This window comes from Osmerus mordax, chromosome 24, assembly GCF_038355195.1.
Source record: "Osmerus mordax isolate fOsmMor3 chromosome 24, fOsmMor3.pri, whole genome shotgun sequence".
NCBI classification, from domain to species: Eukaryota; Metazoa; Chordata; class Actinopteri; order Osmeriformes; family Osmeridae; genus Osmerus; species Osmerus mordax.
The window spans coordinates 4433492-4460220 of record NC_090073.1 but is presented as its reverse complement, the minus strand read 5'-3'; the positions used below and the strand labels follow the sequence as shown (position 1 = coordinate 4460220).

General features: G+C 43.6%; 1 protein-coding gene across 4 annotated transcripts; it reads right to left on the bottom strand.

Moving 5' to 3' along the window:
• Window positions 1-37: 37 nt before the first annotated feature.
• kank1a (KN motif and ankyrin repeat domains 1a) lies at window positions 38-25726 on the bottom strand. Of its 4 annotated transcripts, none has more exons than XM_067228353.1 (12): window positions 25522-25726; window positions 17451-17568; window positions 8663-11341; window positions 6864-7007; window positions 5505-5613; window positions 5071-5280; window positions 4759-4846; window positions 3985-4204; window positions 3483-3625; window positions 3154-3354; window positions 2958-3056; window positions 38-2297 (listed from the first exon to the last, which is right to left on the bottom strand). In XM_067228353.1, exons 2-12 carry the CDS (start codon window positions 17485-17487, stop codon window positions 2235-2237), a joined length of 3993 nt encoding a protein of 1330 aa, XP_067084454.1. In that variant the 5' UTR covers window positions 17488-17568; window positions 25522-25726; the 3' UTR covers window positions 38-2234. The 4 variants fall into 4 exon arrangements, with proteins under 4 accessions (XP_067084454.1, XP_067084455.1, XP_067084453.1 ...); XM_067228354.1 differs by having other exon boundaries at window positions 8675-11341; XM_067228352.1 differs by lacking the exons at window positions 17451-17568; window positions 25522-25726 and adding exons at window positions 18503-18547; window positions 19209-19323 and having other exon boundaries at window positions 8675-11341.
• Between the last annotated feature and the right edge of the window lie 1003 nt (window positions 25727-26729).

Below are 26729 nucleotides of genomic sequence, written 5' to 3'. Positions count from 1 at the left end.
AGCATTTACACACAGACGCCTTAACAAAATGTAACATGATTGTGAAATATTTAATATTGTTTTAATGTGTATTTATTGCAGTGCATTGTCACATATTTTAAACTAAAACTGCGTGAAAACTGACAGAATTATAGCCTACTTTATGTACAACATTCTATAATCTCACATTTAACAAAAGATACATCAATACAACAACCATTTAATTCTAAAAATGTTACCCAGAATTTGTCAGACGCGCAAAACCTACTTCAGACAGTCCTTTCACACACTGGAAAAGATGCACATGACATATGACAAAGCAGTCATTTTTCATAATAAAAGACCCCATGTTATAATTTCTCAGTTGTAGGTGAATGAAGATGGTCAGCAAAGCAGCACTTCTCAACAGTTATTAAGTTCATTTTAGGAATGCAATTTACAGTATACCGTAGCAGTGGTCTTCAACACTGGTCCTTAGGGCCCACCGTGCTGTAAGTTTGAGATGTCTCCCTGCTCCAACACACCAGCTCTGCAGAAGCCTGATAACAATCATTCATTTGAATAATCGACATGTTGGAGCAGGGAAACATCTAGAACATACAGGACAGTGGGCCCTGAGGACCAGGGTTGAAGATCACTGCAGTATAGAACAGCACTGAAGAATTGCATGGTGGGTATAAAACACTAATACACCAGCAGAGGGAGTTAGTTAACAGAAAATCTACCTTCAACATCGGATTAAAGCTGACAAACCAGGGAGAAAATATACATTTCATAAATACTTTTTTACAAATATATTATACATCACACTAGTAGATCAGCACATTTGATGAATAGCCAACTATTGTTTAGTCCAAAAGCAAAGCCAAACCCTACAGCCAAGAAACAGGCACAACCATTCATCTTGGAGACGATTAAGATTAAACAGGCTCGGATTGACACAGTGCCAAGGACCATCATTAGACACTGAAAGATTAACTAAAAACCAAGATTGGGATTCAGAATCGTATTGATTTAGTAAAAAGTTGGTCATATTGGTGAGCTACCTCCGATATAAAAGCATACCCATAACTTAGCAGTATAAATAGGCTGTTATATTCCTAGTGGTTCTTCAGCAGTTACAATAAAGTTACATATACTGTAAATAAAGCTATACAGACCTTTGAAACTGAGATTCATTCATGTTGAGACTTTCCAACAGTACCCATGGTCATTGCTATCCTGACATATAACATCATGGCACGTATGATGTGGAATCATATATGGGGTATTGCAAAGTTGAATGTTGTCCTGCCAATAAAAAAATATTATCAAAGGCATTCAACTATGGCATCTACTGGGCTCTTCCAAAATATATTTGTGGGCATTCTACTAAAAATAAAAGGCAAATCAATATCTGCCAATACTGTACCATAAAATGTTTTTAACTGAGACAATAAACTAGTCTTTGGTAAATTTCTTGTCAAAATGCAGGTAGCTATTTGAAATAAATGGAGGACTATGCTTTGACAGACTGAGAACAACCAATGTATTTGATAAACTTAATATATAAGTTTATTATTATAGCAAGGCACGTTAGGCACATAGGTCATGTCATTTAAATTAAAGATGAATGTAGTGTTGTACAGTAGCAGAGAACACTAATACACCAACCGACAGAAAGCAGGAAATCTTCCATCTCTAATTATTTAAAGACAGTACAATAAAATACACTTATATTTGCACAGAAAACTATTCATTGATAAATATATAACCTCATGTATTATTAAGAAGGATATATTCAAAATAATGATATTTTTAAATATATTCTAAAGATTTGTATAAAAGTAGATTTCATAATCCAATCTAGATAACGATATGCAATTAAACATTGGTGTTGTCAATCAAGCTTGTAGTATACAAAGTACATGATACCAAACCAATTAATGAGGTAAACATTATATGTGCACTTAAGAATACTCAAGAATTGAAACATTAACTTCTCTCATCCTTTGAGAAATCCCTAATCTGCACTTAGTTGAAAAACGGTAGATAAAGAATAATATTCAACACCATAGTGTAGAGCAATTGTAAATGACAGGCTTTCATTCTAAAAATTCGACATGCATGATTCCCAAAATGGCTGATTAGTTAGTAGGTTGGTTGTTTGACGATTGTACAACTTTAGTGCACAGAGGTTGTGGGTATATTGTCCTTACACAACCACCAACACAGTTCCACCCGCAGACCTGGGACTGTGGAAGGAGGAAGTGCTCTTAATCAAACATGCCCCGCCTGGTCGGACTCGGGGAAGTCTTTCTGTTCAGACGAGGGGTACCCTGGAGAGGAAACCCACATCAACGCTTTATTTAATAATATAGAAAAGGTTTACGACAGACAATAAAAAAACGGCTTCAAACCTAATTCCGTCCGCACTACGAGGCTGCTTGTGAAAAGTGATATACAGAGTGTCTACGTCATTACAAACACCTTTGGTAATATCGAATTGGATCCAGTTTTGTCCTCTGAACTGCTTAGTCGGGCGATGGTCTCTACATGTCAGAAGCATGGCTTCTGAACCAGGTTGACAACTGGGGGAAGCTAAAAATTCTAGTTGGCTTAAAACCTTGACGCTGAGTAGCTTGGTCCGTCTAATTCCACAGCATTCCATCCCTGGTCAATAGGACTGAGATCTGGCAACGAGTCTGTATTATAAAACCATGTCGCTCTCACCAAATATTTGTAATATTCATTACCGTGATCCGTCACAAGTACGTCCGTTTTGAATGTATAACAAGATGGAATGTACACTTGCATTATAAGTTATGTAACGTAATGAAGATTTACGTTGTCCGCCTGTTAATATGCAGTGAATATCCTGAAGTTTGAAATTAGCTGAACCAAATTTTCTATTTCTGCATAGAGAGGTAATTGTGAATTTAATAAACAGTATAACTGCTTGGTTATTTGAACAGAATAAGAGGAGGCAAGATACTCACCGGTGATTGGGCTTTGGAGAAGTTGACATGAGCGTACAGCAGCATTGCGATGTCCTTGTGTCCTGCTTCCAGAGCAATGGACAGGGCATCACTCTCGTCCTGTACGGAACAGAGGAACCACGAGGAACACATATTTAACCGTGTCGTACAAGCACGGGGCCGGGAGGGGAGGGGGGGGGGAGGGGGTTCCACCTACGCTGTCTCTGAGGGTGGCGTCGCAGCCGGGCTGGGCCAGCAGCAGTTTGACGATCTCGGCGTGGCCGTGCTCGCTGGCGCACATCAGCGCCGTGGAGCCCTCGTCGTCCTGGATGTTGACCTCCGCGCCCTGAGCCAGCAGGGCCAGCACCATGTCCATCCGGCCGTGGCTGACTGCCAGCATCAGCCCGGTCTGGCCCGCCTGACAGGGACAAGAGGAAATAAGAAAAGATTTTAAAAATTTTGCTGAGGATATTTAAGGCGGGGGTGGTGGTGGTGGTGGTGAGGGGGCTGATGTTCGGCCTCGGCGCCCGACGCCGACCCACAGACCTGGCTGGCGCGGGCGTTGACGTCCCCGTTGCTGAGGAGCTCCTCCACGATGCGCATGTCCTTGGGCGACTCCACGGCCGCCAGCGCCGCCAGCATGATGGGGGTGTAGCCCGCCTTGTTCTGGTGGTTCACGTCACACACGCCTGGGGAACGGAAGGCACGGAAGGAGAGAGAGAGACACGGGCGTGTGAGCGGCGCGCCGATGCGGGAGTGCGTTCGTGAAAGATAAATCAGCCGTGACAGTGCTGCTCCACCTCTGGCACGGAGGCTTGATTGGCAAACCCGTAAGTGAGGGCAACTGGAGAGGATGCACCCCTCTGCTCTCCATTCAACCCCTTTGATCAAGACATTTCCGTGACATCAAAGCAGCATGTACCAAAAGGGGGATATGTCATCTCATTATTTAAAATTAAGATTTTTGTCCAGAAGAGCCTGCCGTAGTTCGTTTGAGGATTCCGATGAACCCCACCCCCCCCCCTTCCCCTCCCCCCCCCCCCCTCACCTGCGCACAGCAGCTTCTTGACGATGTCGAAGTTGGAGTGGGAGACGCTGTAGTGCAGCGCCGTGTTGCCGTTGCCGTCCGCCATGTTGACCACGTGCCGCAGCACGGTGGGGGAGAGGACGGCGAACGCCTCCAGGTAGTCCTCCACCATGGCAGGAAGGGCCAGCTTCTGGCTGGACACGCGGAACCACTCGTTTTGCACCGTGTTGAGACAAGCTCTCTGTGTATTGGGGGGGGGGGGGGGGGGGGGGGCACAGGACAAGCAGGTTAGGGTTAGAGACGCTGGCATATTTCACACGGGTGATGGGAGAGTCTTATTTGAGGCTTCAAATACGAGAGCCCTGGACAGTTAAGAACTGCCTTCCTGTGTGTGTCAGTTGAACACACAGAGTTGGGTGGGGATAAATACTCTACACTGATAACAGGAGATCGGAGCACGTATTAATCCTCAACATTTAGCGGCGCTAATTGGTCAAAAGAAGTCAAGTGAGCGACTCAATTGGGTGGGGGGCTGGCAGGAGGAGTGGCCTGTTGTACACAGATCATCCAGATGGGAGGCCTGACTCTATTGTACTAATGAGGAAGCAGACCTCAATGTGTTCGAGACAGCAAGCAGCTGAAGAGGTTAGCAGGCTTGATTACCCAGGCTTCATATGATAAATTACCTTTAATGAAACAGTTAGCATTGCTAATTATGCTGAATGATAGCCTTGTCAAAATGAATGTGCACTAATGTACTGCTGAAGATGTGTGTTGAGGGGAAAAGACGCTCACTATATCTTTACTGGTCGTAGCCTTGGGATCGTCCAGGTGTGTTTTCAGCATGGCGCACGCAGCCAACATCTTTTCACTCAGTTCAAACCTGTAATGCAGGAAGTTGACAGAAATACATAAAGGCAGGAATTTGTTGTAGAAAGACCATGACGCATCATATGAAAATAATTCTAATGTATTTTTTTCTATTACACAGCATTTCTAATAATGTATTGCTATATAGTATGTATTTACTATTCACCATTCTGGTAAACAATGTATTAATTGTCTTAAAACAAACTGATTCTTTGACTTCATCAACCTTCCACCCACCTCTCTCTCACTTCAGGCTTCTCAGAACGCCCATCCTCTTCCCTCCTTTCCACTTCCACTAACACCTCGTTTATATTTCCCTCCATGTTTCCAAAGCCCTCCTCTCCTCCTGACACCTTCTCCTTCTCTTCCTCTTCATCCTCTTCCTCCTCTGATCCAGAAGAGCTACTTTCATCCGAACTGGAATCGTCACTCGATGTCGTTTCATACCTACATTCAAGGGAGGGAAAACAACCATCAGCACAGGCTGGATCACCAGATTTCTCTTCTAAACGTAAATATGCTGGAGCATCACATCATTGTTTCCCTGTGTTTCATCAGTGTCAAATGTCCACATGAGACATTTTGCGAGATTGAAGTGTGAGAACAGAAAGGTAGGGCGAGTTTTATGTAGATGTCGCAGACATTCTGTTTACACAAAAATGGAGCCTCACCCTCCATTGACGCCAACAAACTGTAGGTTCTTTTTGGTGCTGTTGGAACCCTGGCGGCCATCTTTCTTTTTCATTATGGATTTCAGGGTGTTCTGACTGAATGGCTGCCCTGAAAGAATAGTCGGGTATGGGTATATTAAAAGATATCCTTGTACATTTGGTGAACTGTATTAGACATACTAAATAGTTTTCAGGCAAATTAAATAGTATAGTAGAATGTGTTTTGCCATGCATAAGCAAGATTTCATCATTTTCACATTCCATACACTGGACATAACATGGAAGAAAAATAAAACATTCCTGTAAACAGTAAAACAGCAATTTTGTAAAAGTTAGATCTCTTTTATTCTGAGCTAATCGATCTTTAAGTGTCTCTATACCTCTCTGATATAATGTTAATGTACAGAGTTACAGTTGCATGTTTTAATCAGGAAACCTGGTACTGAACCCCACAGAGGGCAAGTGAGAGAGGAAGCTGCGCTGATCAGAGGTCATGACACCTGTGAAAGTGATATCGTTCACTCCGGATACACAGTTGGGCTTGGCTCGACCAGCTGAGGTCGCTGTGGTGTGTAGGAGTGAGTTTAAGAGGGAGCGTATAACTACAGTTGGATTGGTTAAACTCGCTTCTCAGTAGAAATACTGCCCCCATACACATTCCACATTTTTGTTCAAGTTTTTAACAGGTGGTCATTTGTGTGGTACTCAAAGCCCAGAGAGGGTAAGTAAGGGACTCATGTAACAATGCTACTGAATCCCTCTAGTGAAAACTTGTTAGTTGTCAGGTCAGGCCTAATTTTAATCAACTGGTTAAAACAGAATAGCCTCTTTACCTTTGGGTACCTTTAGTTTGGTTGGCAAACATAATCTCCCCAAAATATAGAATACTACAGATTTTGTTTAGGAGGTACATTTTGTGCTTGTATTACATTTTGGCCAAAGGAAGACTGCCTCCAAGCAGGCATCATAATCAAAAATATTTAGTTAGTAGACTAAGTTAGTGGTCACAAAGCCTGCTGTGCCTTCACCTGACGTAGAAGTAGATGGATATGCAGTACAGCATGTGTTCAATACCGGTTTGGTGTTAGGTATTTATGCACGCATCGAATTGAACACCAAAATAGTTCAACCAAGGGTGAATCGTTAACAGAATAAACTCCAGAAATTGAAACCCTTCATAAGTTAATTCAAGGATTGACTCCAGGAAATGGTACCGTCAATAAGTATAATACAGGCAGGCGAAAACAAACAGGCACACTGAGTGTCCAAAGTGTAACTGGCATGATTCAACACAGGCAGGATGATTGGTTCAAAGTGTAATATAACATGTTAGTGTGTCGGGAAAGGGGGGTTATTTACCGTGCAGGGCGGTGGACAGTTGCAGGTCCATGCGGCTCTTCTGCTCAGCTGTGCAGGGCTGTTGCGCAGGGGGCTTGGGGTCGCTCGTCACAAAGGACACGGTGGCAGACTGGGAGCAGACTTCAGAGATCGTCTGACCTCCGTCTAGGGAAATAAACAAGATGGGGGGGGGGGGGAGGCCTGTCAAGTGATGGATTTGGACGCCGTTACTGGAATACAGTACGCATCCTTCATTTGTTTAACAACAGACATTTTGATCTAATATCTGGATCATGTCATAATTCAAGGATAACATTTACTTGAAGAAGTATAAAATTCCCTGCACCATTCCACCAAGTTCCATTCCAGTCAGTTCTCCTAATCTTAACCGATTTAGCTGTCTATTCAGTTGACAAAATCGTTGTTGAGAAAAGAAAAGTGTGGCAGGGGACTGTATTATTATAAGGAGTAATTAAGAATTTGTTGGAAATAAACATTTAATAATTCATTATTTATATACATAAAACACACATAATAATGTGTTGTTAATTTTGAGCTGTTTAGGAGCCATTTCTGTGTTGAGTGTTATCTGTCCATTGGTGGTGTGTTGCAAGTAGGCAGGTGTATTTACACAGGTGACCGTGAAGGTGAAAGGGGCATTGTGGCTGGATGAGCACACTGGTGACTCACTCCGTTTACTGCACTCTACTGAATAATAAACCGCTATCACTTGGCGATACTGCAGAAACGTTAGCTCGTCGTTGTCTCTGTTTGATTAGATTTGATTCTGTTTGATTTGACTTTGATCAACATGCCAACATGTCTGAGGGAATATCACCCAAGAGACACGACAGTCCATCATAACAAGAGTCCGCCCAAAACTGAGCCAAGAACAAGGATACTGCATATGAACCCCTGAGCTGGGAGTTACATAACCCTGGAGGATGTAGGAACCCCCCCGCCCGAAGAGGAGGGCGCGCAGGAGTGTTGAGGTATGAAGTGGAACGGGACGACAAAGAAAACAAGTGGCTATTTAGTCCGCACTGCCGAGTCACAAAAGACATGGAGCTCACTGTTGGTTCAGATCCAAAGCCGCAGCAGCATTTTTGAGGGTCAGAGATAACTGTGGCCTTTCAGACCCTATCAAGCATCAAGTTCACGCATCTAGACAGTACTCTCACCCCATAAGGTGTCAAGAGAGGTACTGGGGAATCCACTGATTAATAATGATAATAACCTGTGAACAAAAGACATTTCTTTGTCTTGCAAGACCAATCGCATTGTTGTAAAAAAAAAAGAAAAAAAAAAAGCTGACAAAGCCGTTTTCCTGTCTATTAGGGGGTTCCAGCCCTTTTAAAAACACGACGTGGGGACTGGTATGCACTGATTAACTCATTGCAGCTTTTTTCAGATAACTGTACAACTGGTATGTCAAAACAATGTTCAACTGGAACACTCAAGGGCTGTAAACAGCCAGCTCGACTGATTACTTTAATCAGTGCTAATGTGTGTGAATCTAGTGGAAGATAAGTGGTAACTTGTGTGACATGAAAGAGGACAGGCCAACAGAGACGGAGAGAGGGAATCAGACGCGTTTCAAATTCCTCACATTTTTGTGTTCCTCTGGGAATGATGCCAGCTCTTTTGGTTACTGGTTAGGAAAGATTTGACATACTATTCATATTTCAAATCAGGGGATTTGTGTCTGTGTGTTGGTCTCGAATGTCTCTAATGAATTTCTCAAACGATTGAAAATATATAATTGACTTTACCATCATTGGAAAATGAGAGAAAGAGAATGAGGACCGTCTTAAATGCACCTTTTGCCTTACCTTTGTTGGTAGCTGTGGATTCTGACTGCACTTGCAGGATATCCACACCACTACGAAGCTCCTCGACGCTGCCGCACTTCATGACCGAGTTGATGGAGGTGAGGGTGTTGACCAGCTGGTTGTTGATGGACCCAAACTGGGAGTGGGGCTGGCCAAAGGCATCTGCCAGCTCGGTGTAGTTCTCAGCCAGCAACATCTGCTGCTCCTGCAGTAGCTTCTGCACCCTCTCTATGTAGTGGTCCAGTCCACCACTGCTCTCTGCCTGGACCTGCAGGGGCCCAGCATGACCGCTGTCGCCCCTCTGACTGGTTTCTTCTGGATGAGATGGGCCACAGGCTATGCTCCTGGTTTTTAATCCAACCAGAAAGTTCTGGTGAAAACTGATTGGCCCCACCCCCTGGTCTTTAGTCGTGGCAGTGGATGACGGTGGGAGGGTAGGCTCCAACTCTGCAGTGGTTCCCACGGAAACAGAACGGGTCTTTGGTATGTTCGGTGGGTCTATCACAAGCCCTTCCCCGACGGCAACAGTTCTGGTCTCGGCCAGGGCAGTGCTCGTGTGTTTCTCACAAGTGTGCAATACTGTGTTGGTAAAGGAGTCTGCGAGGAGTGCAGATACAGTGTTGGTGGACTGACTTACGACTTCTACATCTGTGTTTGTGTGTTGAGACGTTGTTTCGGGGGTGACCATGACACCCAGATCTACACTGCTCACTCGGTCTGGGCCGGTTCCGCGAGACAACAGCTCTTTGATGGGGCTGACGGTGACATCGACAGAACACTCTCCACAGCCGATTGACCTCGACTCCATCGTCACATTGGCTTCATGGAGTTCGAAGCCGCCCACCGAAAGGTCAGTGTTCCCTTCAACCTTGCTCATCTCCGGCCCGACTCCCTTGTGGCAGGTCTCCACCTGCCTGCCCACACACTGGTCTTGGAGCTCTGCTCTTTCATGCACCACCCATCTCTCCATTGGGATGTCTGGACCCACGGCAGCACTACACATATCGGGTTGGCAAGATACTCCTACTGTGTTTGTTTGGGGACTGTTATTTGTGCTGGAGTGGATGAGTTCCACGTGGTTGCCCACACCTTGGGAGTGAGTTTGAATCTTCGCCTCCACAGCCGTGCTGTAGGTTTCGGGTCTGGCCATGCAACCTTTATCTGCCTTCTTCCTGTTGGTGCCACCGGCAGCCTGGAGCTCCAGTTTGAGCTTTCCCATTTCCATCTGGTGTGTCGTCTCCTTCAGCTGCACCTCTAGGAGGTAGATCTTGTCCTTCAGGCCCTCGATGGTCTGGTGCTGTAGCTCGATCTCTGCCTCCGCCTCATTTGTCATACCCAGCATGGCCTCGGTCACGCCCACCCCCGCATTATGACTTTCCTGGCGCTCGGTTGCCACACCAACGTCCCGGGTCGAGCATTTCACGGGTGAAGGCAATTTCCTTTGAGGGACTATGACGTTATTCATGTTTTCGTCAGCGTCTACGGCAAGGGATGGCCGGCTATCCCGAGTCTGGGTGATGGTGGCATCTTCCGTCCCTCGCCCTGGCACGCTGTTGTCCTGGGTCTTCTTCTCCAGAGCCTGGACCTCAGCAGCCAGGAAGCGGAACTCCTTCAGCATCAGAGGGTTTTGCTCCACGATCTCAGGTTCCACGATGCACAGCTCCGGTTCCTTCGTGATGAGGGCCGAGGCTTCCAGCTGGTCGGCGCTCCCCACGCTGTAGGAGCGCTTGCGGAAGCCGCCGGCGAGGCCCGGGTTCTTGGCCTGGGCGGTCAGTTGCCTCTTCTCCTCCTGCAACACCGAGATCTTCACCCGCAGGACGGGAATCGTCTTGACTTGCTCCTCCAGCTCCTTTAGCCGATTTAAGGCCACGACCATCTGCTCGCGAATGTGCTGCAGGTGTAGCGGACTGACATTGGTAACCGGCGTGGTCATGCCGGAGTTCATGGGGCTTTGACGGATTGAGCTTCCCACGGACGGGGTGTAAGGGTTGTACTCACCGTTGACCGGCTGGCCATTGGGCAAAAAGGCATGACAGCTGAGGGAAGTATGACTGGGGCCCAGAGACCCAGAAAAGGAGGACATGTTTGAGCCCAGCCCCCCAAAACTGGCCAACCTGCGGCGGGGAGTGTGGAATTCCCCAGGGGGCTGCATGAGAACGTGCTCCTGTTCCAGTCGCCGTCGTGTCTCCATGAGGGTCTTTTCCACCTGGAGGTTGTGGCGCGGGGGCACTCTGGGGGAGGGAGGCAGCAGCAGCTGCTTGGGATCCGAGACGGTCAGATATGCCTGGGGTGGGACTTCATAGGCCGGGGCTGCCCTGCCAGGGGCAGGAGTTCGGTTGGGGGTTAGTGTGGGGGGGGGTTGCGGCGCAGGCGGTGTCGGGAAGGTGAAGAACACCGGAGACTGCACCCTCTCGTCGCTGTTAGAGGAGGACAAGGAGTCTGTGGACATGCATCTGGCCTGCGTGCACGCCCCCCCGGTGCCCGCCTGACTCACCGACAATTTAGACTTCCTCTGGATGTTCAGTTTTTTTAAAGTGTCGCCCCGCTCAATTTCATCCACATACTTCAGGAAGTCCAGATCTAACTGATAACCGTAAGGGGTTTCCAGGTAGTAAGGGGCCAAGGACTTCTTTTCATCCTCTGGTCTGGCACTTCTTTCTTTTCTTTCTGTGGGAAAAGGGAAAAAATGAGTTTTTATTTTTGCAGCAAGTTCCCTTTAGAGACTTTTTTTGCAGTGTCTTGGATTTTGGCTTCTTCATACAACTGGGAACCATCATTCATTGTGCCTTTATGGAATGACTGACATGATCCATATTCAGATTATTGATTGGCTTTACTATGTAATTCCTAAAGACTAGAAAATAGCCACCTCATGCAGAAAATATATCCGATTTAAAAAGAAAACTGACAAACCAATTACATTTCAACTCAACAACATTAAACCCCCATTCATTTCTGATATGACATGTATATATACTAGGGTGCCAACAATTTCCACACATCCATTTATCATGTCCTAAAATGGACTGAATTGTCAAGTAAAAAAAGAACTTACTCTGTGTCTGAGAAAACGATCACACCAATATGCTGGTGCAAGTACAAACATGACTTAAGAGTTTAGCATACTTTTCTTGGGAAAGCATGACTGTTTTTCATTTTGGTGAGGGGCTGTTCAAGGCAGGCGACAACTATGTGCTCCAGGGTGCAGCACAAATGCAACAAGAAAAATCATGTGCCACACAAGTGATTACATATTACTAATTAATTTGTGTAACGTTGTTCTTGTTTAAATAGCTGATATGTTATCTCTGGCACGAGCAAAAGCAGGCCTAAATCCATCCCAGGGTTCATGGAACACAGTCGTGGCAGGGAAATAACTGTCAACATGCAGAGTAAATATTTTCCCAGTCCAAAATACACCAGTAAGAGAGACGTAGCAACATTTCAATTGCCCACCTAGCTCAAAATAACACATAGCTTGTTATTCATGTTTGTTAATAAAACAGATCGGTAGGTTTTTTTTCAGATTGGCCCTTTATCGCTTATAACCATTTCCATATCAGGGACAGATAATGCCTTTCAAAGGTATAAAAAGAGATCCGCCCCCATGAAAACAAACTATTTTCCATACCAGAAGAACTACACACATACTCCACCACGACTACACATTCGGACTGTGCAAGCCATAGAAAGCCCCTTTCCTTGGTATGTGTGGAACTTTTGCCACAACATAGCAAACAGAATAAAATGGCTGGGACCCTTAAACTCCTGAGCATATTTTTTCTCTGTCAAACTATTAGCCCGATCCTGTCTATTCAGTTAAAACAGAGGTGAAGGAAAGAGAAGCCTGGCATTAAAGCTCACTGCCTCTTTTGTTAAAGCTTCGCTTACCTTAGACAAACAGGCAGGCAGTCTTTTTTCCTCTCTGTCTCGCTCCCTCACTCGCTCCTTCTCTGGTTGGTGTTGCTAATAAGAACAGGCTGTATGAGCTGTCATACTGTCTTGCGCACTCTCTCCCTCTCTCTTCCTCTCTCTCTCTCTCTCTCTTTTCTCCGTTCTTGCCCTCTGCATTCTCTTCCACTTTTGCTTTCCTTAGTTACATTGCTCAACTTTTGTCTTTTTCCTTTGCTCTAGCTGTCGGTTTTAACAATTGCTTGTTTTGGTATTTGTTTTTAACATGGGATGGGTGGGATGTCAGGGACACAATGCAAATCCATTGGTCCACCAGTTTTAGATTGATATATCTTCTTAACCAATCAGAGACCAGGCTGGACACGTTCCTACTCTGATACATATATGTGGTATTTGTATTGTTATGGCCAAAGACGTGTTAATACTTTTTAAGTATGAATGTTGTGTAACAAAAAGAACAACTTTACAGATATGGCACAAGAAGTGTCTAGTCAACTTATAAGAACTGTCAATCTAAAACTGGCTGACCAATGGAGAGGCATTATCTCCCTCTAAACCCCACCTACACTGAATGTGCCAGAATTTAGTCATAAACAAATGCAGCTAAAGCAACAAAGAAAACAGGTAGCAAAAGCAAATATAAAGAGTAATGTAGCAATGTAGCAATGTATTCTTTATTATGTTTGTGATTCTGCTGATATAATTATTTAAAAAAAACATTCCTTCTTATCCCTTTTCTTAAAATTCATTATTTTTCTTCTGTTATTTTGTATTAGTTTTTTTTTTTTACATTCAACTTAATTTATGTATATCATTTCATGATTGTAATAGTTATGGTGGAGAAATGTACCCTATAGGAACCATTTAATTGAATGTAGCTTTCTATTTGTAATGCAGTCATAGCTAACACAGTGTATTGTTGTGTCTCAGTCTCAGGCTTAACACCATAATTACACAACTGGAGCTAGTGATTCCATGGCACTAGTTACCAACTGTATACAATCACGGATGCCTCTGATGTCACTGAACTGACATAGCTACTATATTACTGTCTGGTGCCATACATGGACCCCTGGACAGCTGGGCAGTGACCTCATTACCACGTGACAGAGGGTCAACAAAGACGTACTGACATCCACTGACTGGAGTCCCAGAGACTGGCTGCTTCTATAATTAACAACTAACAAATCAGGCTTGTGTTGCCCAACACATTGGCTCCAAAGTATTTCCACAGGATCTTTTTTTCTGAATAAGGGATGGTTCTGGGAGGCTGTTTGGTACTGGGCTTGCATCAAACCTTTCATAAAGTAGCGGAAGACCACAACATTAACTGCTGTGACCAAATGGGCCAGAAACTGTAGTGCACTGACAGTAGGTTGTAAACTGGTGCATGAAGGACAACTAGTTGACTAAGAGAAATTGAGCCTATCCAATACAAACTTGTGAGACAATTTTCTAATACTTAAGACAACCAATGCAGCAGCTAATTACTGGTATCCCTTAGCTAAAGGTTGTTGAAACAGTTCTTCAAAGTACAGCTCTCTGTCAAGACAGTTTTTGTGGTCATTATTAGGATGATAGGATTATGATGACGTGATTTTATGGAACTATGGAACAATTGCTTCAACTCTATTCTTCTACATAGCCCATATATGGTGTTCTTTCATTGTGCACAATGAAAGTAAAAGGTCATCATGACACAACAAACATCAAAGCTTGACTAAAGTTACAATGGCTTTGTGTGCTTTGAATTTTACAACCAACAAATAGTTATTTTCTCAGATGTACTCTTGGGCAACATTTCTTAGACAGTCATAAAAGTAATTTGTGTCTTTAAAAAATCTAACTTGCCAGTTTCCTCTCAAAATCCCAGGACTAAGAACAGGACTATGGTCTTATACTTCCCTGTTATTAAACCATTTGGAGCATTCCACAATCACATCTTTTGTAAGGGTTGGAGCAAAGCTGCACAATTTGTGCGGTACATCCTAATCCACATAATATGGTCTTTTTAGCTTGTGATAGAGTACTAAAAGTATGTACATTTAAGAAAAATACTTCATGGTCAGTCCTATTCAGACAGTAAAAATATACTTGACGACACACATGAAAGAAAATCTGCTGTGGTTTGACAACACTCTTGGACACTGATCAAACCTGTTTATAATCTCTCACTTCAGAACTCCACACTCCACAAACTCAATCCAATATGTACCCATCAAACAATCACAAGCCATAAGCCACACAATCCTAATCATCATCCACAACACATACAACTTACATTTCTGGCATGTAGACCTCAAACAGGCTTATGACACTGAGGAGTAGGTTAACGCAATTGCATTTTTGGACACTTTCAAATCTGCTCAGTGAACGTCTAAGCCAGTATTTAATGAGAACGATTACAGTAACAAACAAGTCCAGTTCTTTCAAATAAAGTACTCACGCTTTGCGCCTGATGCTTAATGCAGGGAGAGGCGCAAGATCCAAATGGCTGGAGTCAGGAAACGGCGCTCTGGAGTACGCATGCACACACAGACGCACAATGTAACACTAACTGCTAAAAAAGGGGCCTGTTCTCCCAAACCCTCCTGGTATTTCCTGCCCCTGCATGTTGGGAGCCTTGTCAGCCAACAGAGCCTTCAGACTGCTATTAAATCAACATCCGCCCATCGGGTCAACATTCTGGTGACGGACGTCAGTTCACGGCGCAACATCCAAGACGTCCAAACCGAATGTATGTGGAAAACGTGAATGACACCGTACATTACAAGCCAGATTTGGCGTGACAAGGCTACGGCTTGACTGCCAAATTCTCCAGCCAAACTCAACAACTGACTTTCGAGGTTGCAGACCAAAGGAAGCTATTTTGTTTAAACCGTACAACATGCCATGATGTTTAAGGCACCTTTTTAAAGGGGTTGTACAAGTAAAAAAAAAAAAAAAAGTTAACTGCTGCATGGATAAAGAAGATACAAGACCACAGTATGTGTGGCAGAGTTTGTGCTGAAAGGATATCATTATAATCCCATTGTGAACAAGAACAGGACTAGATTTAACTGTGAGTAGAGGACCTTATTCATCCTCCAGTTGTTGAGACAGACATTGCAATTGTGAGTACATTGAGGGAATAACCCTTGTGTTCTTCTGAGCACCGAGAACCCAAACGAATAAGCGGGGGTTACAGGACACAAACTAAGGCTTCTTTTCCGTTTGAACACCTGTACAGTGAAGACTAGGCAGAGGCACCACAGTCTTCTCAAGCTTGCTCGGGAAGTCCGCACCCAGTCGAGGGCCACTGTGGGCCAGATCCACAGTCACCCCTCAACTCTTCTGGGAAGGCTTTCCAACAATGCTTTCCTTTCAGCCACTAGAGCACTGGTGAGGCTGGGTTCCTCGTGTTGAGAAAGGTCTAGTTTCAGCCTGATGACACCCTTGTACATAAAATGAGGTCCATACATAGTGGTTTGTCAAGTTAGGTGTGGGAGAACTTGACTGGCCTGCACAAGGCCCTGAACTCCAGCTCCAACAAACATCTTTGGTCTGAATTCTAATGCCAAAGGCGAGTCAGGCCTAATTGCTCAACGTTAGCACTTGCTAATGGTCCTGTGGCTAAATGGAAACAAACTCTGCATCAGTTCCAAAACCTACTGGAAAGCATTCTCATAAGAATGGAGGCATTGATAGCTGCAAAGTGGCAAAGTGGTTAGTTTCCTCCAGGATCACAATGACTCTTATTGAGAGACTTGTTGCTCTTGTTGGTTAGTTGTAACTGATTAAAAATTCTTGTACTCGCTGTGAAATATATTATTGTTGCTTGCTTTTCTGCAGGTACACTCTTGCACTTTCGAGGTTCATGTTGTTTAATTGTAACTTGTTTTAACTGCATGCTCTTATGGTTCTTGCCTTTGGCACTTATTTGGTTTTCCACAATGTATGCTTCATGTTTTGGCTACCCGCAATGTTTGGGGCTATCTTGTTGTTATGATCAGTGACCTATGCACTTTTGTAAAGCTCTCTCTTGGAAGTCGCTTTGGATAAAAGCGTCTGCTAAATGAATAAATGTAAACCAACTCTGTATTCATGGTCATGATTTAAGCCAACCAAAGTTAATAAGCTGCCTACTCCTCCTAAACAGTACAGAGCACACTTTTTTTGTTTTAAGTTAATAAGAAATAATATTGGTAACTTATTGACTGCAAAGGAAAAAAGACTTAAGAGGGACAGGTACTGTAGATATTCTAATAAATGTCACATTTACAATGAATACCAACTACTTGCAATGAAGACCAATGCAGGTGTGAACTGTGTACACCATTGCCAATGCTCCAATTTACATGTGTCTCAATCCATCTCATTTATGAACCTGTCGAGAAACCTTTCAATCGTATTACGTAAGTCAATATATGATATTGATTCATGACTGGACCAACCACATCTAATTAATCCGAGGCTAAAATGATTGTACTATATTTAGAATTCCACACCATGCTCCTTGTCTTAAATAATTTGTTGTTATGACAAGCACACAGTGGCTCTATTCCAAGTAGCAGTCATCAAAAATACTTTAAAAGCTAAAAAATTCAAAGCAGTGTTTTGAAGAGGAATATCCATGACGATGTCTTGCTTTGACAACAACTGTAGAGCACAAGTCAGACTGTCCTGGAAACAAAGGAACAGATAAGCTGAAATGGAAGGGCAGCTTCGGATTTTACATGTCTACTATAGTGCATTCATAAGATAAACAGTTGGGTGATGGAGAATAAAATGTCCAGCTGTTTCAAAGAAGTAAAAAACAATCCAACTGTAAGTAGACAGGCTGGTTATACACACATTCATCACAAGGGACAGGGGGAGAGGTTACCTGTGTCATTGCCGTTAGCGTGCATGGTTTGAGCCATGGTTGGTGGCTGCGTGCTTTCAAATCCCACAAGACTGGAATCATGCAACTGCCATGCGTCAAGTCCAGTGTACCATGCAACCTGCAAACGGTAGGCATGAAAATCAAAACACAAAACTCAATAACGTTTTCTAGTGTATACAGAACGTGAGGTGTACAACAACAGCAGTCCAGCAGCAAGTTTCCAGGTGAAAAGAGTCCGGGCAGCTATGTAAACGCTGTATTTCCCTAGAAGTCAGTGGAAATGTTTTTCATTGTGTGGGTGGAATTATTGAAGGATTTTAGGGTGGTGCATCATTCCTTAGTCCCCCCCCCCCCCAAAAAAAAAACACGCCAGTGCATGCAAAAAATTGAAACGCAACAGATCACCGTTTAACAAAAGCCCGTAACAAACTGATGAGTATATAGACCGGCTTCCTGCTACAGAGTTCCTGGGGTTGCGCAAGAACTACTTAATTCTGTCTGCAGTCAAGTAATCAGTGCTTGTGCTAGCGTTAAGATGTCTGAATGACCCATTTCTAAAGTGGTTACCCTGCCTCACCAGCCTGTAATGACACATCAGTACGAGCCGTCAGCCCACATGTTGCCATTCCGCGTCATGGCCAGGGAAAGCCAGGGAAGGTCAGGTCGGAGTATTTGTGACATTAATTATGTATCCCTTTATACAGCCCCCCCCCCCCCTCTACGTCTATGCCAGTTAGTGACACCTGTGTCAGCTTGGCTGGGGACTGCAGTTGTACTGCCCTCTGTTGGCTGGTGAGAAAAATGTGCACGCTGTAAAATGGACACTTTTCACGGCATAGGCAGTAGTGCTGTTTGTTGGTGTTGTTGTTTGCATGATCTTTCCTAAGCAGGAATTCTCAGTACCCTTTCCACCTCTGGTCAAGACACATTCCCGTTCTACCACCCCTTTCTGGATATGTCGAAACATATGTAAGGCCCAAGCGTATATGCCAAAAAGCACAAACATGCGAGCGCTAACAGTGCAGGCTCGTGAGGCCACACAGACCACTGACCCAAGCTGTCCAGGGCTTCCCGCTCCATGGGCTGGCTGTACACACCTGCAGAATAGGGAGCAAAGGACCTTGAAATAGTTTGGCCTCACACGCAATAACCAACTTCAGACACCGGATAATAAGTGACATCAGTACTTTCTACCCATTTGGTTTTCTTTAGGAGAGCACATAGTGCTGGAATGATTCTTAGAAAATGTGTCAGGCTAATATGTCACTCATATTGAGAGAATGTTAGGCAATTAGATAAATGGTCAGACAACAAAATCTACCCTCACAAAACATAGCTCACAGCAAAAGGATCGGCACTAAAACCCAACCTGTTCTAAAAATGAGCACACGCTCGCAGCAAACATGCCGTGTTCTAAGAGGTTGGGCACGTTGTACGGGGGCGAATAAAGCTAAAGTATTACCATCTCTCCTGGAATGACCACTTCCACCTCATTGTAATGTGCATGTTAGTTGACACCGAACTGTGCGTGCAAAACATATCACATGACAATGTCAGCTGCAGTTCAAACACATTTTGTTAACATTTGTGTGCAGAACATGTAAATCACTTGGAAGTATAAAGAAATAGAACTCTTCCTCAACTAATGTCATTAGCAACTTCCCTTTGCTATGCATCCAATCTGCATCTTAACTAACAAGATTCTTTCACACATCATATTAATCCCGAATACATTGAGTTAACATATTGATACCTTACCTCCTACTTTCATTTTAATTTCGTCCAGCGAGCATGCAGGTAGCATGAGCTAGTGAATCAACAAACCCTGTACCGCCCGCATACAGAGAGAGTGTTAGGTGGGGTAGAGGCTAAGATTAGCACTCTTTCTCAGATGGCAGCCAGATGAGCTGGGCCCTATATGAGGAAACAAATCATTAAGACTGTTTGGGAGGCCTCTAGGTAGAGAAGGGTTGATGGCATGATCACAAAAGTCTCCCTTCCACACTACACTGATCTACAGCTCAGGGAGAAAGCAGGCTGTGCTGTTTTGAAGGGTTATTTTGGTCATGTGACACATGATGTGTGGGTGCTTAATTATATCTTGAGAGGCAGGTTTACATGTAAATGAAGAGCAGGTCACTGGTGTGTGTGTGTGTGTGGCCATAAACAACCTTGCTGTAGCACGGGCGGTATTGGTCTGCGTAATTCACGTGACCATCTCTGCAGGAGGCCATTGGAAACTCGGTGGAACAGACTGTAAAATCTACACAAACTGGGACTAGCTCCTTTACAATGGGACTAGCTCCCTTAAACTGGGACTAGCTCCCTTAAACTGGGACCAGCTCCCTTAAACTGGGACTAGCTCCCTTAAACTGGGACTAGCTCCCTTAAACTGGGACTAGCTCCCTCAAATTGGGACTAGCTCCTTTAAACTGGGACTAGCTCCTTTAAACTGGGACTAGCTCCTTTAAACTGGGACTAGCTCCTTTAAAAACTGGGACTAGCTCCTGTACAATGGGACTAGCTCCCTTAAACTGGGACTAGCTCCTTTAAACTGGGACTAGCTCCCTCAAATTGGGACTAGCTCCTTTAAACTGGGACTAGCTCCCTCAAATTGGGACTAGCTCCTTTAAACTGGGACTAGCTCCCTCAAATTGGGAGTAGAAATCAAGCTTTTCAAATAAGCAATTGAATTACAATCAACTGGTTTCCTGATAGTTCTAAACCATGGAGTCAACCAAGGGAGTCAGTTGGCTGAGCGGTGAGGGAGTCGGGCTAGTAATCCAAAGGTTGCCAGTTCGATTCCCGGTCATGCCAACTGACGTTGTGTCCTTGGGCAAGGCACTTCACCCTACTTGCCTCGGGGGAATGTCCCTGTACTTACTGTAAGTCGCTCTGGATAAGAGCGTCTGCTAAATGACTAAAATGTAAATGTAAATGTAAATCTAGGCTACGCATTATCACGCAAGCAGGGTGGTTCCATGACTTCCCTCTGGAGGGAAGAAACATATTTTATTTAATGTAATAAAAATGGCTTGTGAATCCAACTTGATTGATTCCCGTTCCCAGGCCAGCCGAGAGACATAGTCCCACACCCTATTATTTAATATTTGTGTGCAGGAAGTCACCTAGGTCATGAATAAAATGGGAAATTTAGACAAAACCTAATGAATCAAATGACCTAAACTGTACGCCCATCTTGACAACATATACGGCACGTTTGACAACTGGTGAACTATTTCAGGAATTCTAGAGCAGGGCATACATTGTCTCCCCCAATTACTGTTGTACTCCCAGTGAAGAATTTTGTTTGGCCTGACCACTCAAGCTGCAAGACCAATAATGGTGGTAATGAGTCACAGGCCATTCATACCGAATTAGACCCAAAGTGTGAATGACTTGGCCAGTTCCTGTCCAATACCAATGATGGTAGTATTGAGAGAGAAAAAAAGTGAGTTGGACAAGGTTGCTGAGGAATGTAGATCCTCAACACCAACACGCTCCATGTGTTGACAACTCACATTCTAGCCATAGAAAATGTACCTGATCCAATTTCAAATCTACTTCTACAGTTGTCAATAAGCTGATTAATGTTGGTGTGGCTACATTTGATTACCCTAGGGTGTTCAGAAGGAGCTATTCCTCCTAATTTCAGGAATCGGGTTGCCTCGTGTATGCAGTGGAAATAGACAGGGACTTAGTTATGTGATGACTTCTGTTCCCAAATATTTCCGTAGAGTAGATCATTCTGCAATGCATGGGGCATATTTCTGAAATGGGTTCATTGCATAGCCTTGTCAAAATGATTTGATTGAACTGCTACTACTGTGCCGTGCTACTTGCCCACCGTCAAACAGTAAATGTAACTACAACATGTAGTATTAATGGGCTGAGAAACACTGAGAATTTCAAAAACGGGTTTTCATCATTTACCTGCCAACCACTCATCTGACCCACCTCATTCTACACCATCCTTTCATTCTCTTTCCCTGCACAGCCCTGCCGCCTCCCTCTCCTCCTCTACCAGACACGCACGGCTTTAGTCCTACTTGTCATTCTTCGTCCCATTTCCTGTCGTTTCTTCTCCTCCGCTGGCGCTTCGGGTCACTATCCTCCCTCTTTCCAACTCTCAGGCCAAGGCACTCTCTCATGCTGATTCTTTCCCTGTCTCCCCCTCCCCCGGCTCATTGTTATCAGTCCTAGCCCAGCCTGCACCGAGGACAGTCTGGAGCCTCTTATTTATTTAGTTCTTGAGTGGAGCCAGAATGGCTGAGGGGTCCCAATCAGGGTGCTGTTAGGTGGGACACAATCTCTGCTGCCCTTCCTGGGTATCCTGCCCTTATGTACTGCAAATGTACTGATCCTTAAAACATTCAGAAAGGAAACCTCAAGAGACGTTCTTAACTTTGTTACTCGTTCCGTACTGAATTTTATTTCCATCTGATGTGGAATCTTAGCTTTAACGTTCCAAATTCTGCTAAATAACAGCACTTGTTATATAAAACCCCGCTCAATAGACCATTCTCCACACATACTTCACTTCTTCTCCCCTTGCCAAGCAATCCTAATGACCCCTTACCCTCGGACCACCTCCTACGCAACTTTGGGGCTAGAAAATTACACTTTGAGGAAAGCGGGCCAGGACTGAAGTGCAGGACGGAGGTGGAACAAAAATGGCTAGTATGAGACGAGCAGGCTGACAGTAGTCACTCAACGCAGGCTGGAAAATGCCTGTCATTTAAACCATGCATGTCGCATGAGCCACGAGCAAGGCTGCTTGAAAGGTTTGATGCAGATTTTGTTTTGAGTGTGTGTCAAACTTGGCTTTGACAGATTTTCCAAAGCACCTCACTGGCAAAACAAACTGGTTTGGTGCCTGCATCTCTCCACCACACAGCACACAGACAGTGTGGGAACTGAGATGCGGTTGCTTTCACCAGTAGAACTTGACTTGCCTGTTGCTTTGCCTGTACAGAGGTACACGGGATAGACAAATGAATGCTAGCCTGGTCTACACTCCCTGATACATATTTGGTAAGGGATGAGGGGTAAGATTTAGTAAAGGCTGATCAATTTCATTTCTTATAAGGTAAACATAAGAAGGAAATAAGATACAGCCTACATGTGCTCTGGACAGAGCTGTTTAGTCAGTTAGTCAGCACATGTTCAGAACCTTGTGGACACGGACCCTAATTGCCTAGGTAACCCTCCAGCCTCTTGTGTAAACTGAAACCAGAGAGAGGTGAGGATCATTATCGGGCTCTCTTCAGCTAAACAAGGTGCTGAGGCCTGTGTTTACACAAGCAACCATTCTGGATGTATTACATAGGACACTACAAACTGAAGTCCATCCCAATTACAGAGGGCCTGTAAATGAGGTAGTACACAAGTAAAATACAACCTAGTACAAAGTTCAAGAGGCGTTTAATGTGGAGGGTTAAAGACCATGGTATACTTACTTTACTTACATTTACATTTATGCATTTAGTAGACACTTTTATCCAAAGCGACTTCCAAGAGGAAGGATGTTACTTCAGTGAACTCCCACTCAACAACAAATACCACTTTCTTGGTAGTATTAGATTTAAAATCCCTCAAAATGTCAGTAGTGTAAAGCTATCAAACTTCACACAAATATGTAAAATGGGTGCAAATGCAACCATCGGTGACACTAGGAAGTAGCCTAAATCTCTTGTATAAACAAAATTCCACAAACCAACATTACGATATTTTAGAACTTCCTGTCATTTAGATTGAGGAACGCCAGTTGTATAAGACAGCCCTTTCACCAGATATTTCACCCAGACAGTATTTGGGATGACTGTGTTTTTTCTTTGACTGTCTTTTTTTAAGGCCTTTTCACCATATATTTCAACATTGCAGTTGAAAAAATAATTGAAAATGATTTCAAACACCAACAATAATGCTGGAACCATAATACTATCTGTGTTATTGTAAAAATCCATAAACATGTCTGGAAATGGGTCTGTAGAGTCACATCCACTGTAGGGGTCAAGGGGCTGTAGTGAAAATGTAGTGTTTGCCAACAGCTGCACACAGGGAGACTAAGTAGGTAGAGGATGTACAACAGGAGCATGTTTGCAGTCTCAAGCAGTTATCTAAGGTGTTTTCTGTTGACAATAGACTTGACAAGTTATTGGAAAGTCTTCTTAAATGTCAATGAAGTCTCACAAACAGAAAGTAATATGAATGATGATAAATGCTTTGCCGAAAAGTGAAAGTTTGGACAATAAGATGTATAACCATCTCTGTTGGTCATTAATAGTCACCGAGGCTGAAAGAACACCCCAAACCTTGAGAAACAAGCCCCCGTGTTTTCATTCCTCAGTGCCCAGTCTTCCCCAACAAGTGCCCATTTAGCAGCAGTGAAGAACCAGCAGGACAACAGTCAGACGCGGCAGAAGAGTAACAGTTTAGCAAACAGCAGTGACCTGGTATTGTCGCACAACGGAGGCACCAGCAAGTGACAACATATGACCTAGCTCATACAGAACAAGTAACCTAACCAGGCCAAGTAATGTGAGGCTAGTGAGCCAAAGCATCCATCGGGTTCAACACACTCACCAGGGAAATAAACCGCAGCGGCTAGATGTTAGCAGAAGACAGTTTGAAAATAATTATGCTTAATCAAATCGACACTTTTATTAGATCTGTCAACCAACCAATCACCTTGAACTTAGGGGTTAGCAAAGCCCGAATATTTAGGAAATATTTCAATTGTGGAGTCAGGTGGCTGAGCGGTTAGGGAATCGGGATAGTAATCAGAAGGTTGCTGGTTCAATTTCCGGCCGTGCTAACTGACGTTGTGTCCTTGGGCAAGGCACTTCACCCAACTTGCCTCGGGGGAATGTCCTTGTACTTACTGTAAGTCGCTCTGGATAAGAGCGTCTGCTAAATGACTAAATGTAAACTTGAAACAGCTGAAGACAATTGGAGGGTTCATGTGTGTCAACAGAATATTGAACTGAGAATTTAGGATGCTGGGGACACAGATATAGGCCTACTCCCCCAAAAGTCAATGGAATTTTATTCATCAAGATTATTTTAGCATGGTTAGAAAATAAAACTTTTGGGCCCAACATCTCTGCAAAGACAACCCACAGTAGCAGTAGTTTTTAAATTAGCCTACACAATTAGTGAAAGCTACACTACTCTTAAGTTTCACAAGACTGCGATATTGCATTTCAACAATTGGCAGGTCCATGTACAGCTAAGTGAACGCACGCATCCAGTGCTTGTTCAAAATGTACAGCACAACTGCTATACCTGTTGAAGGCCACTGGTTGGTCATCCCTTTTAGGGAAGGATCAACAGAGGTCTGTGCGACTAGCATCATATGGTCACTTGGAATGACTTGGTGTGCCATGTCTTATCAATTAACCACACAAAAAGCAGTAATAGACTTACAGTTGGACACAACATTATCCCTAGTAATCAGTATCATCTGCAGAAAAAACGAGATCCGCCCAGATGGCATCAAAGAATGTGCGTGACACCAACATGTGGATTTTTTTTTTTTTTGCTTTGATCAATTCTGCACAAAGGGCAAACATGGAAACCATAAATAAACTATCAAGGATCTCATTCTTTATCTGACATAGCCTTTTAATATTGCATATCTTAATAAGGCAGTGACAAAACTCGCAGGGTAGATGTGACCTTTTAAATGGCTGAGATAATCTCCAAATTCCAGGACAGCCTTCGCAGTAGGCTACAATAGCGCTCAAACCTCAGGTCTAAACTTTGCACTCAGTGGGTACTCTGCTAACCCTTAATCCAACAATTCACAAATTCCTTGCCATTAGAGAAATTATTTAAGACTCCCACAAGGAAAGAAACAACATGAAGCCATTAAAGAATACGATGTACATGCGTTGTCTATGTAAACGGGGAAATATGTATCCTACGTTTGGGAAAAGGAATTAGCCTAACGTTACATGACTTTTGTAATATGCTTTCCACTTTGCATCATTATCCTACTTCGAGGGTACCGTTCTCGCACACGTTTTGAAAAACAATACAATGTTTTGGGAAGAGAAAAATAACTTACCTTCTAAATGTCCGGCGGAAGTGTCTCGTAATCGGAGGTAAAGTCTGAGGTAAGTTTAACCACTTTAATTTAGCTCCGAATAGGCCAATCTCATTATCTCAGGATCTCATTCATAGTTTGTGATAAAACTGCTGTTTATTTTAATTAACGATGGCCTTTACACACAATTTGCCTAGATTTCCACTCTTTGCAGCACATTACTCGTCCCTTTGTAGTTCTTCTGCAAGTGGCACTATACCAGCTCGACTTTGCTGCGCTCATGCGCACAATGGCTGCGCGATTCTCCCATTATTAGACTATTTAGGAGTGTATCCATTTCGAAGACAGGTGACACACGTTGTTCGTCGTCCGTTGTCGGATAGCCTACATTATATAATGTTCTCTGTGCTTCGTGTCTTGGATTGTCAATTGATTTTTGAGTATGCTTTTGTTTCGTGCGTTTAAAATCTGTCGCCTGTTGCACGAAACATTTTTTTTTAGAAGTGAACGTTTTTGACATGGGTTGAGTTAAGATCCTATAACTGACGCATAATTAACCTTATTCAGACATGGGCTATCAATGATTTTACATAATAGTAGGATAGGCCCTCATAGAGAAGCATATGGTAATATCAAACGTTGAATGTCTATTGTGACAAATTCATATCAGATCACTGACAAAGGGAGGGTAGGCAAAAATAAAGGATGAAAGTCCATGTTTCTGGGAACAAAGAAATGTAGAAGATCCAACTAGTACTAAGACTTACAACTTTCTTTAACGTCCACAACTGTATAGCCTACATACCTGTACGTAGCCCAAGTAAAGAGCGACATCTTGTGGTTATCCTATAAAAGTTTGTCAATGTATGCCTCGTATGTATCAGTGTAGGCTTGGGAAATTCATGCTTTCATTTTACATGTACTATAGAGTTCACATTGACCGTATCCCCAAATGTATGGGGGGAAATAAAATGTTGAATCACGGTAAATGGATACCAATGTTTACAGAATGAAGAAAATTGCGCTGACAAACAAAACGCAGTGCAGAAGTCAGCCTGATTTCAAGCATGAGAGAATCTATTATCCCCCACACTCTATTGCTAACAGTATCGTCATTGGTTGTAGGCATTATTGTATGGCGGAAGAATGGTTTGTAGCCACGCCTCTTTGTCTGTGCGCTTTCACTTTGGATTGGCTACTTCATCTTCACGCCCCGCTTTCCTAAATTC

Bases quoted from the DNA above. Each gene is read 5' to 3' on its own strand.
- kank1a (XM_067228352.1), bottom strand. From the start codon at position 19,254: ATGCTACCTGCATGCTCGCTGGACGAAATTAAAATGAAAGTAGGAG. The intron at 7,008-8,674 runs GTAAGGCAAAAG...TTATTTCCCTAG, and splicing joins ATCCACAGCTACCAACAAAG to ACGGAGGTCAGACGATCTCT. The intron at 2,298-2,957 runs GTGAGTATCTTG...TTTCCTCTCCAG, and splicing joins TCTCCAAAGCCCAATCACCG to GGTACCCCTCGTCTGAACAG.